Consider the following 17823-nt stretch of genomic DNA (forward strand, 5'->3'; position numbering starts at 1 on the left):
TAGTAACAAGTACACTTAATACCCAGAGCCTGGTTTCTAATATCATTCTCCAATAAATGGAAACTAGGGTTCCTCAGAGAAATGGCTGATTCTAGGACTGGGACAGGAAATATACACAAGATGATCCTGGAGCATCTTACAGAACCAGAAAAGAAGGAAGTCCTCAAAAAAGCAAAACAAACAAAAAACCGACACCCATGGTAATGGCAACATGTCAAAGGACACAGGAGTCAACTGAAAGAACTCTCAATGGCCGAAGCTGAAATAATTTGATCAAAAAAATAAGTAACACTGTATTACAATACAAAGTATAAAATAAATATCCATGAGTCCATACTGATACATATAAATGACAGAATAAATTATAGAGAAGAGATGAATCATCCAGATGAAATAATTCCAAGTAAATATGTAATACTTTACCCTAAGGAGGGGAAGTCTAACTCCCCACTCCTTAAGTGTGGGCTGTGCACAATGACCTCCTGAAGAGTGTTGCATGGAAGAGAGAAAAGAGAAACTTTATTTATTTATTTATTTTATTATTATAATTTGTTTTGGCTGCATCAGGTCTTAGTTGTAGCACACAGGATCTTTTCGTTGTGGCATGCAGGCTTTTCTCTAGTTGTGGCATGCAGCCTCCAGAGCCCGTGGGCTCTGTAGTTGCAGCACAGAGGCTCTCTAGTTGGGGCGTGTGGGCTCAGTAGTTGCGGCGTGTGGGCTTAGTTGCCCCACGGCATGTGGGATCTTAGCTTCCCGACCAGGGATTGAATCTGCATCCCCTGCACTGGAAGGCGGATTCTTAACCACTGGACCACTAAAGAAGTCCTAAAAGAGAAACTTTATAGTGGAGAAGCCTGACAAACAGCCAGGTGGTCAAGGTCAACATCAACAGTGATCACTCATATTGGTAGTACATGATATGATATGATGAGAATGACACTTTACCTCTGTGGTCTTCCTCCCCAAACCCATATCCTCAGTCTAATCATAAGAAAAACAAACAAATCCCACTGAAGGACATTCTACAAAATGCCTGAACAGTAGTCCTCAAAAAACTGTCATAACCAAGAGGAGCCTAAGGAGACATAATGACCAAATGTAATGTGATATCCTGGATGGGATCCTGGAACTAAAAAAGGACATTAGATAAAAACTAAAGAAATCTCAATAAAGTATGGCCTTTAGTTAATAATAATGTACCAATATTGGTTCATTAAGTATAACAAATGTACCATACTAAAGTAAGATGTTAATTATAAGAGAAACTGGGTGCAGGGTCTATGTGAATTATTTGTACTATCTTTGCAATTTTTCTGTAAATGTAAATCTGTTCTAAAAGGTTTATTTTTAGAAAGAGTCATTCTATAAAAGGGAACAACTCATCAGAAAAAAAGGAGGCTAGAAAACAAACAACACTTTTAAAGTGCTGAAATCCAGAATTCTGTATCTGAAGTCCTTGAAAAATGATGGCAAAAAAAGACACTTTCAGGTAAATGAATGATGAGAGAATTCATCACGGCAGATCTGCACTGCAAGAAATGATTAAAAAAAATTATCTATATTGAAAGGGAAATGACACCAGATGGAACTTGTAACTGTAGAAAGAAAAAAAGAACACCAGAAATGCTTATATGTGAGTAAATATAAAAGCCTATCACTTTTCCCTTCATCAGTTTTTCTGTTGCCATTACCCTCACCAACAAAGGATCTCTTTTCATTCCTCCTCTAAAGGCTCTGCAGACTTAGAATTTGACAGTAGGTAGAAAAGCCCTGCTAGGGAGAGACTGTCTAGAAACTCTGGGGGATTTTATACTGTTACAAACATGGAGGGGTGCCTCTGGCATTTAGTAGGAATGGGCCTGGGAGGCTAAACATTCTGTAAATACAAAGGACAGTTCTGCAGAGCAAAGAATTATCCTGCCCCGATATGACTCACATCCCACCCCCTGAAAAACCTGAATTGAGGAGCACTGTAAGGCATCAATTAAGGGGTAAGTAGCCTCACCAGACCTCTGACACATGCAGCCAGGCTGCATCATCCTCCTTAGCAGCTGTGCCTGTGGGACTAATTCTGAGCTTGCAACTGTAAATCCAGGTCATCATCATACGAAAAGCAACCAAGTAAAAAATGTCTTTTGTCCTGTAACCTATGGACCTGATTTCTAAGCCAGTATTCTAAACCCCACGCAGATCCTTTACATTATTTTAGCTTCTTCCTCTTCTGTTGCTGGAGAGGAAAGGATAAGCACAGGCAAGATAAAAAGGCAAATCAAGGGGCTTCCCTGGTGGCGCAGTGGTTAAGAATCTGCCTGCCAATGCAGGGGACCACAGGTTCGAGCCCTGGTCCAGGAAGATCCCACATGCCGCGGAGCAACTAAGCCCGTGAGCCACAACTACTGAAGCCCGCAAGCCTAGAGCCTGTGCTCCACAGCAAGAGAAGCCACTACAATGAGAAGTCCATGCACCACAACGAAGAATAGCCCCCACTCGCCGCAACTAGAGAAAGCCCACGCAGCAACAAAGACCAAACTCAGCCAATAAATAAATTAATTAATTTAAAAAAGGCAAATTAAGTGATGAGTCCAAACAATTTACTCAGGATGCTGAGCCTGTAATGTCCGTGTTAGACAGGAAGGCTAGAAGATAAGTTGTCTTAAGTATCTGGCAGAGGGAGGGGCGCTCCATTTCCAGAGAAATAAAGGACAAATTTAGAGCTTATAAGAAATGTTTTTAAACAGAATCATCAGCAGTCATTTTTTTAAAAAGCTGTTATTTTTATTTATTTATTTTTTGGGGGGTACACGGGCCTCTCACTGTTGTGGCCTCTCCCGCTGCGGAGCACAGGCTCCGGACGTGCAGGCTCAGCAGCCATGGCTCATGGGCCCAGCCGCTCCACGGCATGTGGGATCTTCCCAGACCGGGGAACGAACCCGTGTCCCCTGCATCGGCAGGAGGACTCTCAACCACTGCGCCACCAGGGAAGCCCAAAAAGCTGTTATTTTTTAAAAGCTACTGCCTATATGTTTCAGTGTCAGATTTTTCTTGATAATTATGAATTTTTGAAAAAGTAGATGGATCATATGGAAGATACAGAAGAGATATATGCAAACTCAGGCCAAAAGATACAATTAAGACTCTGTCTCCTGCTATAGCAGTACATTTAATGCAAGCTCAACCTTTTCTGAGGTAATTAAATCCATATTCAATTAGAACCTAAAAACTTTAAACAGTTAAAACAATAGTATGACTATTATATTGATATTATAATGTATTATTATATATTAATAATATATATTATTAAAAGCCCATTTTCTTGATGGGCTTTAGAATAAAATAACAGATTGACACTAAGTGGCCCCAAATTATGGATATTTAAAGATATTTTGCAATATGTTTGTGATTTATCTTTATTTGTTTTCATAAAGTGTGAATTTTTACTATTCACAAAGTGATTTATTCTATATTTTACAAAGTGTTTTTTTTCTATTCATTGCTAGATAATAAATATAGAGCTATATACTTTTTTTTTTAAAAGAGAATATGATGGGAAAAAGGTGAAGAGCTATTTAACTAATTCTATTCAACCAGCCAAAGAAACACTAAGCAGCATTTGATACTGCTAACTGACATAAAGATAGAAAAGCAACATTATTGTTTGGTTACATGTTTATCTAAATTACTTCATCTTCCCATTAACAATGAAAAAAATGTCCACAGATTCTTACAGACATACAAATAAAACTATAAAAGAGATCTCCAATTTGACAATGATCTGACACAATTTATGACTGTTAAACAGTAAAGTCTATATCAATTTTTAAAAACCAGGAAAATAAATCCTTAACTTTCAGACAAATGTGTATTATTTTAATGTGCATTATTTTAAACTATCCAAGAGCCCATAACTTCCCCCTTTACACTGCCACATATCTGTTCACTACAAAGAACTTATCCTGCCAACTAGAGGTAACAAATAAAACCACAAATTGAGCGGTCTTTCCTGTCAGTGATGTCATGGACACTACGCCAGAAAAGATGTCCTTCAGTCACCAGATGGAGGGCATTCATTAGAACAAACATGAACAAGCTCCTGAAACATCATCAACAAGGCAAGAAAATGAAATACCTATACTTAACAATGTGAAATTTAAAAATTAGTTATAAAATATATCCTTAAATGGAAAGAAACCTTAACAAAGCTAAATGTCTTCATGAAATCATTTCAATGTAGCACATACTTATTTTGTTCAAGGTATTCTGCTGCCCACTGCAGAGAATAGAAAGATAAGACACAAACTTTAACTTAAAGAAACCCGCAGTCTTCTCTCTACTGCCAGTCTAGTATGCAAATGATGACAACATAAAAGCAAAAGGACAGTACTGTCAAGAGGTACAAAAAGACACCGTGAAGACTGCAGGGGCCTTGGATAGTAAACTCACTGAGGGTGTGACCAGGGGTCTTTTTTTCAACTCTTACCATTTCGTATTAGTTCATGTCACAACGCATAGCACAAAGGTTTCTTTTCTTAAATGAAGGGTGGATAGAATTGACATGAGAGCAAGGGAGGACTAAAGCATGGATCTTTGGGTCTACCCCTTGAGATGTGGAGTTATAGGTCACTGGGGGAATCTAGTGACTCTGATGGAAGGGTCTTTGAACCTCATGTAGAAACAGGAAAAGAAGGGGCTCTATGGAGGGAGAGAGAAGCAGTGACACATTAATGAGCCAGGAAAACAAGTGGTTCTCAGAGCATAAAGATTTTCTATGTTGTCATCCTACATAATAGGGATTCATGGCCTTCCAGAGAAATAGATTTAGAGACGAAAAAGGTCTTCCCACACAGTAGGCAACGTGGCCTACATCACAGAGGAGGTCAGTGAAAAATCTGAGACTAAAACCTAGTTTTCTTGTCTTTACCTATTTCTCAAAGCAAGATCTGTGGGCCAGTGGCATTAGCCTCACCTGGAAACTTATTAAAAATACAGAATCTCAGGCTATACCCCAGACCTACTGAATCAGAATCTGTATTTTAACAAAATTTCCAGGGGATCCACACGCACATCAAACTTTGAAGAGTATTCCAGAGCACGTATCTAGATGTGAAATTACTGGATCACAATGTGTGAGTTCTTTAACGTATCAGATGGTGCTAAATTTCTCTCCAAAGTATTGTTATCAAGTCACCGTCTCATATTATTCTTTCTAATTTTCTGTGTATCTAATTACAACATAAAGCCATTTCCTATTGCTCTTACATTCCATTTGCCTTACAAAAGTTCCATTTCCTAAGAATATATCCTCAAACTCTATCCCTAAATTTCCTTATTTTTGTTGTTGTATACTAAAATGTGATAAAAGTTACATGGTCAAATAAATTTAGGAAACCATAGGTTCATCAATTAAAACAAGTCTTTAAGACTTCTCAGAGACCTCATTATGTTTATCAGGATAATAGTGGAATACTTTTCAAGCATTTTCCAGAACTTATTTTATCATTTACCTTTTTCCTCCATGGGTCATCTATGGAACATATCTGGATACACTAACATTTCAAGGAACACAGATGGGAAATCCATGTTAATTTATAGAGAATTCCCTCCTTTTTTAAACAAAAATCATTAAAAAAAATTCAATTCCCTCTCTAATAATCCCCAGATCTTCTTATACTTAAAAGACTCTCATTCTCGCTACTTCTCTGTGGTTCTGTGTATGTAAAATAACATCACAGAGGAAGAAAAACACAATCTGCTCAGCTGAATTTCTCCCTATTCATTTTTCATGTTTTCAGTAAGAAGAAATCGATAAGGTCCAAAATTTCAAAGTTTTTCTTACCTCTAAGGCAGCTGAGGAGAGCAAACTGTCACCTGCTCTGAGACCTAAGCAGAAAAACCAGTCTTTTTTTAAAAAAACTTTTATTGGAGTATAGTTGATTTACAATGTTGTGTTAGTTTCAGGTGTACAGCAAAGTGAATCAGTTATACATATACATATATCCACTCTTTTTTAGATTCTTTTCCCATATAGGCCATTACAGAGTATTAAGTAGAGTTCCCTGTGCCACACAGTAAGTCCTTATTAGTTATCTATTTTATATATAGTAGTGTGTATATGTCAATCCCAATCTTCCAATTTATCCCCCCACCTTACCCCTGGTAACTGAAAGTTTGAAAAACCAGTCTTGAATTCAGTGTTCCCACACACGATGTCCTGCAAAATCAGACTGACCCTTAATTTCCTTTTGGTTTCCCTGAAGAAATGAAAAGTGATCTCTGGATAGTGAAAATCACACGTTCTTTCTATTTTATTCTTTATAACTTTTCTTTAGTTTCAGTTTTTCTACAATGAACATGTGTTACTTTTGCAATTACAAAAAAAAATTTTTAGTTCTTAATTTGAAGGGAAGAAAACAAGTCAGAGCAATAAAATTTAAATCTGTCTGCATTATCCTATCAAGATACACACAAAAGTATCAATGACCCTCAATTAGGGTGAGATCTTTGCAAGATAACTGTCTGAAATCGATTATGTGAATATTAACTACATGATTAAAATGTTAATTCTTGGGCTTCCTGGGTGGCACAGTGGTTAAGAATCCTCCTGCAGGGGGACACGCGTTCGAGCCCTGGTCCGGGAAGATCCCACATGCCGTGGAGCAACTAAGCCCATGTGCTACAACTGAGCCTGTGCTCTAGAGCCTGTGAACCACAGCTACTGAAGCTCGTGCGCCTAGAGCCCGTGCTCCACAACAAGAGAAGCCACCACAATGAGAAGCCCGCAAACCGCAATAAGGAGCAGCCCCCGCTCGCTGCAACTAGAGAAAGCCCGCACGCAGCAACGAAGACCCAACGTAGCCAAAAAAAAAAAAAGTTAATTCTTTAAATAAGTCATTAATCTTTAAAATTTTTATGAATGCAGAATGAAAGTTTATCTAGGTTTCAATTTTAAGAGAGTGAACTGGTGAACTGAAAGACCATCAAAAAACCTTTGTCTAAGCCTCTCTTCTGCTGGCCCTTGCCTGCTTCAGTCTCCTGGTCTGTAAGTGGGAGAGTACCTGTACCATACATGGTTATGGTGAGGATTGGCTATGAAAATATATAAAAAGGGGGCTCCTCTACATCATATGTCATCAGAGAAACAAATTAAAACAACCTATTACAACGGCCAAGATACAAAAACTGATAACACTAAATGCTGGTGAGGATGTGGAGCAACAGGAACTCTCATTCACTGCTGGTGGGAATACAAAATGGTACAGCCACTCTGGAAGACAGTTTGACTGTTTGTTACAAAACTAAACATCCTCTTACCATACAACTCAGCAATCATGCTCCTTGGTATTTATCCAGGGGAGCTGGAAACTTATGACCACATAAAAACCTGCACACAAATGTTTATAGTGGCTTTATTCATAATTGCCAAAACCTGGTAGCAACCAAGATGTCCTTCAGTAGGTGACTCGATAAACTGTGGTATATCCAGACAATGGAATATTATTCAGCACTCAAAAGAAATGAGCTATTAAGTCATGAAAAGACACGGAGGAAACCTAAATGCATATTACTAAATGAAAAAACCCAGTCTGAAAAAAGCCCAGGTTTTGCTGGGAACATAAAATTGCTCTAAAAAATAAATTCTATTAAAACCCAAAAAAGCTCATAGCCATATAGTGCCTGCCATATACACAGCAGTGCTCAATAAACTGCAACTATTGTTATTAAAACAGGTACATTAGAAATATCCTAAATGCTTCCACAAGAAATGAAGAAATATTACTACTGTAATTATAATACTTACTAAGTCAGTTTCAACATTTATCCTGATAAGATAAAAAGCATCCTTCTCAAACAGGTAATCCTTAAGAATCCATGACATAACTTGGATGAATGATTCTAAATCTAATATATTATTTTTCAAAGTTATCAAGTAAAATGTAAAATGACTAAGGATTCAGTCACAGCCAGTTACTTAATAAGTGCAAGTTTTACAGGCTTTTATGGTCATTATTTAAGAAAAAAGTTCAACTAAAGGAAAAAAAGACATGCATCTCAACAAAGAAATGGCAATACCAAAAATAAATATAATCATTGAATTATGTTGGAAATGATATGGTTTGAGCAAGAGGTAGAATTCCTACCTATAAAGCAATCATTTCTCAGAAGAAAAACAAAGTCTACAGTTTCCTTTTTTTGTTTACCTGGATGAGTCATGGTGACTGGCTCCTCTTTGGATTTATTATTGTAGATGACTACAGCAACTGCATTGTGGAAAGCAGCCCGTGATATTTTCTCTTTAAAGGTGCAATTTCCCCTCTGCAGCAAGGCAATCCACTGTTTGATGTTAGGAGGGACAAAGAACCGTGTTTGAGGATCACAGCCCAGATGATCAGCAACTAAATAGATGAGAAAAGAAAAAGAAAACAGACATTAATTTTTTCCTCAAGTAAATAAAATCAATCAAGTCTTCATCAAAGTGCTCAACTATTCTCTGGATACCATACAGCTCTACAGCACTTCAAGCAGCTCACTGCCAGCAGAGCTATAAATACATCCACAAAGGACAATGCAATGAATCTGAATCTATATCTGCACAGGGAGAGAGATGCTTCATTAAAATGTTACCTGTAATGCAAATTAAAACCGTGAAAAATTCTGTTTAACTTTATAGATTGACAAAAATATAAAAGACTGATAATATCCAACGTAGGCTGGTGAAGAGAGGAGGGAAAAAACGCAAATACAGAGAACCCCCCAGAAACCCAAGTGACTGAGCTACCCTGACTTTTGCTCATTCATCTGCAGTTACTCATCTCTTGATCCCCATCTCCCACCATCACCACAAGGAGACTGATTTTGCTTGGGGTAAATGAGGAAGCCAAACTAAACTTTGGTTCAGTTACCCAGCAGTCTTGTTGAAATTCAAGCATGCTTGAACCAATTTCTCAGTAAGTGTCAAAGGAAATTAGAAAAGTTCAGGCCTGTATTTGAAAGTTTAAATTAGCTAAAATAACATGAAACTAGAATTAAGATGTTATTCCTCTAATTTATATTTACTGGTAAATATTACCCTACAGTTTCACATTAGCATACATATATTAACTTACTATATCCACTTGTCTAACAAGATACATAGAGACACCAAAACTATCCCTTGGGACAATAAATTACATGGTCATTGTCCTAGATTTGGAGGGACAGTTTTTTCAAGTACATTTAAATTTGTACTTGAAGCTCATCAATTTCTGATCCTGCAAATACGGTAATCATAGCTCAGGCACTCTTCGCAAATCTTAAAAAGCTGTCCCGGTTGCTCTTTCCACTCCTCATCCTCGCATTTATAACAGGTTAAAATGAAAAGGGAAGGGCAGTTCAGAAGGAGGAAAAAAGTCACAAATGTTATTTTGAAGACTGCAGGTATGTATGCAGTGCTAGAGGACAATGGGCCCAAGCCCTTCCTGGAGCCGGTCACCAGTACTTCGAGGGCTGAGAGGGAGGGAGGGAGAGGAACATAGCACAAAAAGGTAACACTAGAAGCAAATAAATAATGAAAATATTAAATAAATATTAATCAATAATAAAGTGTATAAAAAGACAACACCAGTGGGGAAATGTTTGCTTTCTACACCCCAGAAGCACATTGCTTAGCAAAAGAAATTCTCTTATTATCATGGTGATGGATGGCAATGAGAGCATATTTGCTACCAGGGGTCTCCTAATACACAGTAAGTGGGAGATAAATGATTTCACAATTCGCCATGGTTGATATTGTCGACGACTATGACTCATCCTTTTCCTTAAACAGTTTCTGCACTCTGAAACTAGTCCTTTCTCAGTCAAATTAAACAGACAGAAAAAAGCTTATGTCATGATTTTAGTAGTCAACTATTGAAAGACACAGTCAAGGCATCATGAAACCTCGAAATCCTGAAACAGACTTTACTTTCAGTAATATCTGTTTCACAGATAATTATGCTGTTTAAAAATATAAGCGTTTAGCCAATGTGTTATGATAACCTCACTGTCTTGGGAAAATTTTCAAGAATATCTGAAGAGATCTGTATGCTTGTCTTCTGTGAAACATTCACTATTTTTCCTGTGACTTATCCTGTCCTCCCTATGATTTCTTACTCATTCACAGTGCAGTAAAGAGAAAACAACACAGTTATGGAAGCAGCAAGACCTGGGGTCCAAATTCTAGATCAACGATTTCTTAGTCGAGCACTGTCACAGGTTCAATTTTCTGATCTTCTATTTCTACTAATTTATAAAGACTGTATGTGTCAATCCCAATCTTCCAATTTGGGACTGACACATACACACTACTGTATATAAGACAGATAACTAATAAGGACCTACTGTACAGCACAAAAAACTCTACTCAATACTCTGTAATGGCCTATATGGGAAAAGAATCTAAAAAAGAGTGGATACATGTATTTCTATTACAGATTCACTTTGCTGTACACCTGAAACTAACACAACACTGTCAATCAATTATACTCCAATTAAAAAAAAAAAGATTGAAATACAATTCTTACCTTACCAGAGTTACGTATGTGAAAAAGTCTATAATAATTCTTCTACACTTGAGTGCTGAAAAAATTAACTTCCCTTCCCTTAGTTTTCTGGGTGCCATCCTATCTTGTCCTAGTGATCCAGCTTGGTGCCATGGGGATGTTCTACACAAATGTGTGTGAAGTCTACCCACAGCCCGGCAGCACACCTCCACTCCATACCCTTTGCTCCTAATAACTACCACTCTGTTTCATTCTTTCTCCCTGATGCTCTGACAGTATCATTGTCAACTTAGAAGAACAGCAGTTCACTAATTGTCACAATGTCTAACACTGAAAAGACACCGAGGGGAGCAACAACAGAGCAAAATCAAATACACTGAAGGAAAACTTTAAAATTCTCTTAAGGAATGCCCACCCACTAAGAACAGATTCTATGAACAACTGCATTATCAAAACAAATGCCAACAACAGACTGTATGAGCAAAAGAATGTTCCTGCTCCCCCAAATTTATCCAAATCATCATTCACAAAAGGTCTTTGAAAACATTTGTATCAGTAAGAATATAATATGCAATAATAAGAAATTCCAGTTCTTGTTCAAGGAAGTAGTTATTCAGAAAAAGAAAATAAGGGGTTTTCATAATCAGTACCATGGTACGTTTATTTTATCTATCTATTCTTTTCTGTAATCAAAAAATAACTTGAACAATGAAAATAATGTCAACAGCTCTAAAACAAATTCCCAAGAGGACTGATGACTGATTGTGATTAAGTAGCACTACTGCAAAATTTAATACCAGTTGTTTATACTTGAAGCAATTTATTAAGTGAAGACATGGTAGTATGGCATAAAAGATCTATGAACCAATAAATTTTTTTCATTAAAAGTCATAATGAATATGTGAAATTATAGGTGATATAAAATATTAAAGTATTTTACAATTTTATTTGTCAATTATACCTCAGTAAATCTGGAAAAAAATTTTACATCACTGAAAAACTTCATTTTTTTTCTGTATGGCCTTTCCTGTTGAGTCCAGAAATAGTTACGAGACTTTTATTTATTCCTTGACAAGAACCAAACAATTCTGGACAGGAACAATTATGGAATCCTCACCTCAACGAATACTAACTTAAATGCTCAGCATCGTACTAAATACCAAAGAGAAATACAATAGAACCAAACATCTTGGTCTTAAGTGTTAAAGAACCACTAAATGTATTGAGGAGGCATGCCTGTCACAGAAATTAAATACCAGCTAGGTAGTTTAAAGTGCCAACACAGAGAGTGCTTAGAAATTTAGGAAAGGAAAAGAGCAACATAATGGTTCAAGGTTTAGTGGAAGTTGGAGGCTAAAACACTTGAAAACTGCTCAAGCAGAAAGGAGGCGGGTGTACAAGTGACTAGCACAAGAACACAGAACAAAGATTAAGAGCCTCTCTCAAACTCTTGTGAAAATCAAATAAGATGATATATTGAAAGGCTGATATTAAATATATGAATATTTAAAGGGCTCTCTGAGTGGATAATAAATAAAATCTCTCTTCCCTACCCCAGAGCAGCCGGAAGTTCTCCACTTTGATTAATTTCACTTAATAATTTCACACCATTTCTTAAAAATGCAAACACTCCATCTGCTAAGTAGTGATGTCCACATTGTTGTGTGGGTGATGTTTCCTTCTGCGCCCTGAGAACTTGCAAGAGCCTTGTGGGGCTAGGGCACTGATGCATGGTTGCTGGATTCCTTAGGCACGCAGCACAGGTACCCCAATGTGACTCTTGCTCTCAGAGGCTGCGTGTCTTGTTTCCTCCACCTTAAATGCCAGTCCCACCACTCCTTTGCTGACCACCTCCTAAGCCTCAGGATTGTGCTAAAATATCTTCTCTGGAACGCCTTCCCAGTCTCCTAAGGCTGAGTTGGGTGTTTTATTCATGTTTCCATGGTACCCTGAGATTCCATTTATTTTAGCATTTATCACACTTTATTAGTAACTGGCTGTTTATTCTAAGTCTCTCCTAAAGCATGAGATCTAGCATCTCTGCCAGTATCTCTGGCATACAGCAGACACTTAACTTACCTGATGACGGGAGCAAGAGAAGAATGACAGAGGGAGATTAAGCAAGACCTGATATAAAGAAAAAGCTGTGCGAAAGACCTCTCTGTTTCATGTGGTAATGTTCTGACAGGGGTAATGTTCTATCAGTTGTTTCCTACAAAAGAAGTAAAAATAAAAATGAGCCTAACTAGTTACCCTAAATTTAGATGTTTCCATTATCAGTATGTTCTGATTATTTGCTTTTCTGTTTTCACATTAATTATAATCTCTTTAATCTTTAGATTTCTTACTTCTACCTTGTCTTTATTTTCCGTTTGTTAAATTTTAATTTTATGATTCAAAGGAAAAAATACAATTCTTTATTTTTGTTCCCAACTTTTTTTTTAATTGAAGTATAACTGATTTACAATATTGTACTAGTTTCAGGTGTACAGCAAAGTGATTCAGTTTTATATATGTGTGTGTGTGTGTACGTGTATGTATGTGTGTATATGTATACATATATATATCCTTTTTCAGATTGTTTTCCATTATAGGTTATTAAATGATGCTGAATATAGTTCCCTGTGCTATACAGTAGGTCCTTGTTGTTTATTTTATATATAGTAATGTGTATCTGTTAATCCCAAATTTCTCCCTCCTGCCCTTTCCCCTTTGGTAACCACAAGTTTGTTTTTCACCCAATTTTCTTAATTTTATACATTCAGCTACTGGACTTAAGTATCTAGCTTTCATCCCTTCACACTTCCATGGATAAATTTACTTTCTTACTATTTCTACACTTTCACTGAAATCTAACATCTTATTTCTTTTTATTACTTATCTTTATCAGTTGTTTAGTCTAGTTGAAAATGTTTACTCTTCCTTTTGTTTTAACTTTCTGCTAACTTATTTGCAAGTTTCACATTTTTTCTCTTAACCTTGTATATACTTTTTAAAATCCCCCTACCCCATACTTCTGTTATATTTTTTTTCTGTTAGGATCTGTTATCATAATGGCCTGCAAAAGTGATCTGGACCCTAGCCCTTCTTGATTTCTCAGGAACCTTGTATTAATGATCATTCCCTCTTTTTCTTTTTCCTCTCATTTAAACCTGCTTGTCTCTTCCATCTTAAAAATAAAGGAGAAGAAGGAAAGATATCTCAAAAGACTCCATTTTACTGCCACTGTTCTCAAGAGCTGCCTGTACCTGTGATTCTCATCTCCTCAGTATCCACCCCATTCCTCATCACATTTTAATCTCTGCATCCAGCCACTCCACTAAAAGTGCTCTAATTAAAAGGCACCAATAACCTCGGTGTTGCTAAATCCCAGGACATGCCTAATCCTCTTCCAAACTGACCTCGCAGTAACATCTGTCCCAGCTGAGCACTCTTCTCTCGTGGCTTTCAGGGCTCTCATCTTCCTGGCTTTCCTCTTCCTCCTCTTCCTTCACAGCCCTCCTTCCTAGTCTTCTTGACTGACTCCATTCCCTCCACATGAACACTCAAACCACTTGGACATAGGTCTAAGACTCTCCAGAGCTAGAATTCTCTCTACGTTGATGGCAGACTTTTTTTTACTGGAATAACGATGCTCACTAACATTTCATGCCAATCAGCCCTTTTCTGAGAAACTATTTTTCAAATTTTACTTCTATAAATCCATAGTTTCCAATATATACAACTAAATCAGAATGCTAAGAATCAGGAGAGGAATACAGATAATTAAATGCAGGGAAGAGATGGTCTTGCTTTGATGAGCTAACAGACATTCTTGAATGTCTTTACTGGTTCACACAGAAGGAGGCATAGGAGAGCACCTGTAGGCAGGTGTATGGACAGTCACTTTCTAATTTATTTGTTTCCTGGCAGCTTTGCCCCACTTCCAGGCAAGGCCATGGGATCACCTTGAGGTTTCAAATGGATTCTATCAATTGCCAAAAAAACCCACCCCAAACCAAAACCAGAAACAGAAACCTAATTTAATTTGGGCATCACCTCTACACAGTCATGCTTTAAGTGACACCTACTTGAGAGCAAGCTTTAGCGGGGAGGGAGGTAGACAGACGATCTAAGATGAGGCACACAGAAGTTAAATTACATATGAAGGAGAGGCCTTTTCTCTGTTTTCCACAGGATGTGAATAGGAAACATGTGACTCCAGTTGTTGCTCGCAGTCATTTTGTGATAAAGAGGGGAACAATCTTAGGATAAAGTTAAAGCTATGATGACAAAGGGACACTGAAAGGGACAAGATCCTTGGTAACACTGCTGAGTGCTGAATCTCTGAACCCTGAAAGCTGCCCTACCTTGGAGTTTCCAGTTCTGACACAGGATTAATGTCCTCCTTATCTGTAATCAATCTAAGCAGGAATTTGTTACTTGGAGCACTCACACTTCTCATGTGAGTCAAGTGGCAAAGGTCAAGACTGGGGCTTTATCCCTGCTGAGGGGCTCTCTTAATCCATCAGGATCCTTGGCAACTCAAACCCACCAAGAAGATCAAATCATAAGAAGAAAGCTTCTTGGAAAAGTCCTTTGACACAGGGAGGCAGCTGTGATGCCAATTCTTTGCCTCCCTCCTTCGAGGGGAGTGGTAGCTATTCAGGAGTGGAGAGCTTCACTTGAAGACAAACATTTTTTTTTTAATATCTTTATTGGAGTATAATTGCTTTACAATGGTGTGTTAGTTTCTGCTTTATAACAAAGTGAATCAGTTATACATATACATATGTTCCCATATCTCTTCCCTCTTGTGTCTCCCTCCCTCCCACCCTCCCTATCCCACCCCTCCAGGCGGTCACAAAGCACCGAGCTGATCTCCCTGTGCTATGCGGCTGCTTCCCACTAGCTATCTACCTTACGTTTGGTAGTATATGAAGACTAACATTTAAAGCAAGGGTTCTTGACAAGGATACATGGGTAGAATCCAGGAGGCCAGGGAAATCGTCTTTACTTTCACTAAACGCTAACTGACATTTAGCATTTTCTTCATCTGTAATTCTGTAACCAATAGCAACTACATTAATTTTTGTTATCTCAAAATACTGGTAATTAAAGTTATTAAACCCACACCAAGAGCTTGTTACTTGATATGTTAATAATCACATCTATTACGATGTCACAAATATTTTAAATACGTTGATACTGTGTTTCAGTATACTTGGTTTCCTTTAATCCTATTTACTTTTGTACTGATCACTATCCTGAGAAGAAGTCCACAGTTTTCTTTTTCACTATACTGCAAAAGGAGTCTCAACTGCCAGGTTTAGTTTGTTTAAGTTATATGACATATTTGTATCTGTTTCTATTACTTTACTTTGTTCTTATTATCCCTAAGCTTCTTTATACTACCCCCACCCCCACTTCTGAATGAATAAAAAAAATTTTCTTTATTACCCTCTTTATTACCCTCTTTTCTTATTACCCTCTTTTCATACTCAAGTTCTATTTTTTAGAAGTTACCTTTAAAAAATTAACATGCATACCTGATAAAAAGTTTACATTTAATCAATGCCTCTATCTTCTTCCTTAATAACACAAGGCTCTTAAAAGGGCTGCCATAACAAAGTACTATAAACTTCGTGGTTTAAACAACAGAAACTTATTCTCTCACAGTTCTGAAGGCCAGAAGTCTTAAATCAAGGTTGTTGGCAGGGCCATCTTCCCTCTGAAGGTCCTAGTGGAGAATCCTTGCTTGCCTCTTTTGGCTTCTGGAGCTCCAGGTGACCTTGGCTTGTGGCTGCATCACTCCAACCTCTGCTTCTGTCTTCACATGGCCTTCTCCTCTGTGTCTGTCTCTTCACTTCTGTCTCTTATAAAGACACTCATCATTGGATTTAGGACACACCTACGCAATCAAGGATGATCTCATCTAAAGATCTTTAATTTAATTACATCTGCAAAGACCTTTTTTCCAAATAACGTTTCCACATTCGCAGGTTCCAAGGATTAGGACGTGAATGTACTCCGGGGAGACGACCATTCACCCCCGCTTCAGAATGAGACTCCAACCACCACCTTTCATCGTATGTGTAACTGCCCACTATGCAGTTCCACCTTACTTTAATTATCCCCTCAATGTTTCATACAGTCAATGTTTGTTAAACTTTACCTACAGATGCTTGTCAGTCCTTACATTAGTCAGGGTTCTCCAGAGAAACAGACCAGTAAGATATTTCTGTGTGTATAAAGAGATTTATTTTGTAAGGAACTGGCTCATGCAATTACAGAGGCTGACAAGTCCCAAGATCTGCAGGGTAAGTCAGCAAGCTGGAGAATTGATGGTGGAGTTCCAGTCCGAAGGCTGGCAGGCACGAGACCCAGGGCGCGATAATGTTTCAGTTTAACTCCGAAGGCAGGAAAAAGCCAATGTCCAGTTTGAAGGCAGTCAGGCAAGACGAATTCTCTCTTATTTGGAGGATAATCAGCCCTTCTGTTTCATCCAGGCCTTCAAGTGACTGGATGAGGTCCACCCACAACAGGGAGGGCAACCTGCTTTAATCTGCTTTATTCAATCTATCAATTTATGTGTTAATGTCATCGAAAAATACCCTCACAGAAACACCCAGAATGATGTTTGACCAAATACCTGGGAACCCTGTGGCCCCGTGAAGGTGACACATAAAATTAACCATCACAGTACTCCTCACATCTCAATTTTCCCTTCTGTGTTTCCTCCTTCTCACTTATTCTACATCTTTTAGAACTTCTTTCAATGAAGATCTTTAAGGGTAAACTTGCTTTTTCAGGTAAACTTGTCTTTACACATCTGAAAACTTCTTTCACTTTCCCTCATTCTTGAATGATAAATTAGGGTAAAAAGTCTAGATTGTTATTGTTCTGTTAGCACACTAAAGATAATATTCCATTGTCTTCTGCTTCTCATGTTGAGAAGAGGCTGAACATTTTAATTATCTAGGCTCTCAAATGTTACCTACTTTTTACTTTTGCATCTAATATTTTTAAGAAGTAAAATAAATATGATCTATTAATCACCAATTTTAACCTCTTCGGATATATTCTGAAGAAACAAACTTTTCACTACCTTTTCATATAGAATTTTAAAGGAAAAGGCAACAATATAATATCTTCTGTACACCTAGAGTGCTGGATATATCAATCAACATTGCAAGAAGGGTCATACGTAGCTGAACTGTCAGCAAGTTTAATTGCCAATAGCTATCCATTATCGTTTGTCTTCTATACTTAGTTACTGTAGATCTCAAATGGATTTTGATTATTTTTTACATCCTTAGAACTTATATAT

General features: G+C 37.6%; 1 protein-coding gene across 5 annotated transcripts in view; it reads right to left on the reverse strand.

Annotated features, from left to right (window-relative positions):
- The window catches only part of RNF130 (ring finger protein 130), a 140674-nt gene that overhangs the window by 102829 nt on the left and 20022 nt on the right, over positions 1 to 17823 (reverse strand). For all 5 annotated transcript variants that reach the window (XM_049707382.1, XM_049707383.1, XM_033413515.2 and 2 more), the window contains exon 2: positions 8196 to 8390. In XM_049707382.1, coding sequence (XP_049563339.1) covers positions 8196 to 8390 — 195 coding nt within the window. The remainder of the gene's footprint in view (positions 1 to 8195; positions 8391 to 17823) is intronic.

Source organism: Orcinus orca, chromosome 3 (assembly GCF_937001465.1).
Source record: "Orcinus orca chromosome 3, mOrcOrc1.1, whole genome shotgun sequence".
Taxonomy (NCBI): domain Eukaryota; kingdom Metazoa; phylum Chordata; class Mammalia; order Artiodactyla; family Delphinidae; genus Orcinus; species Orcinus orca.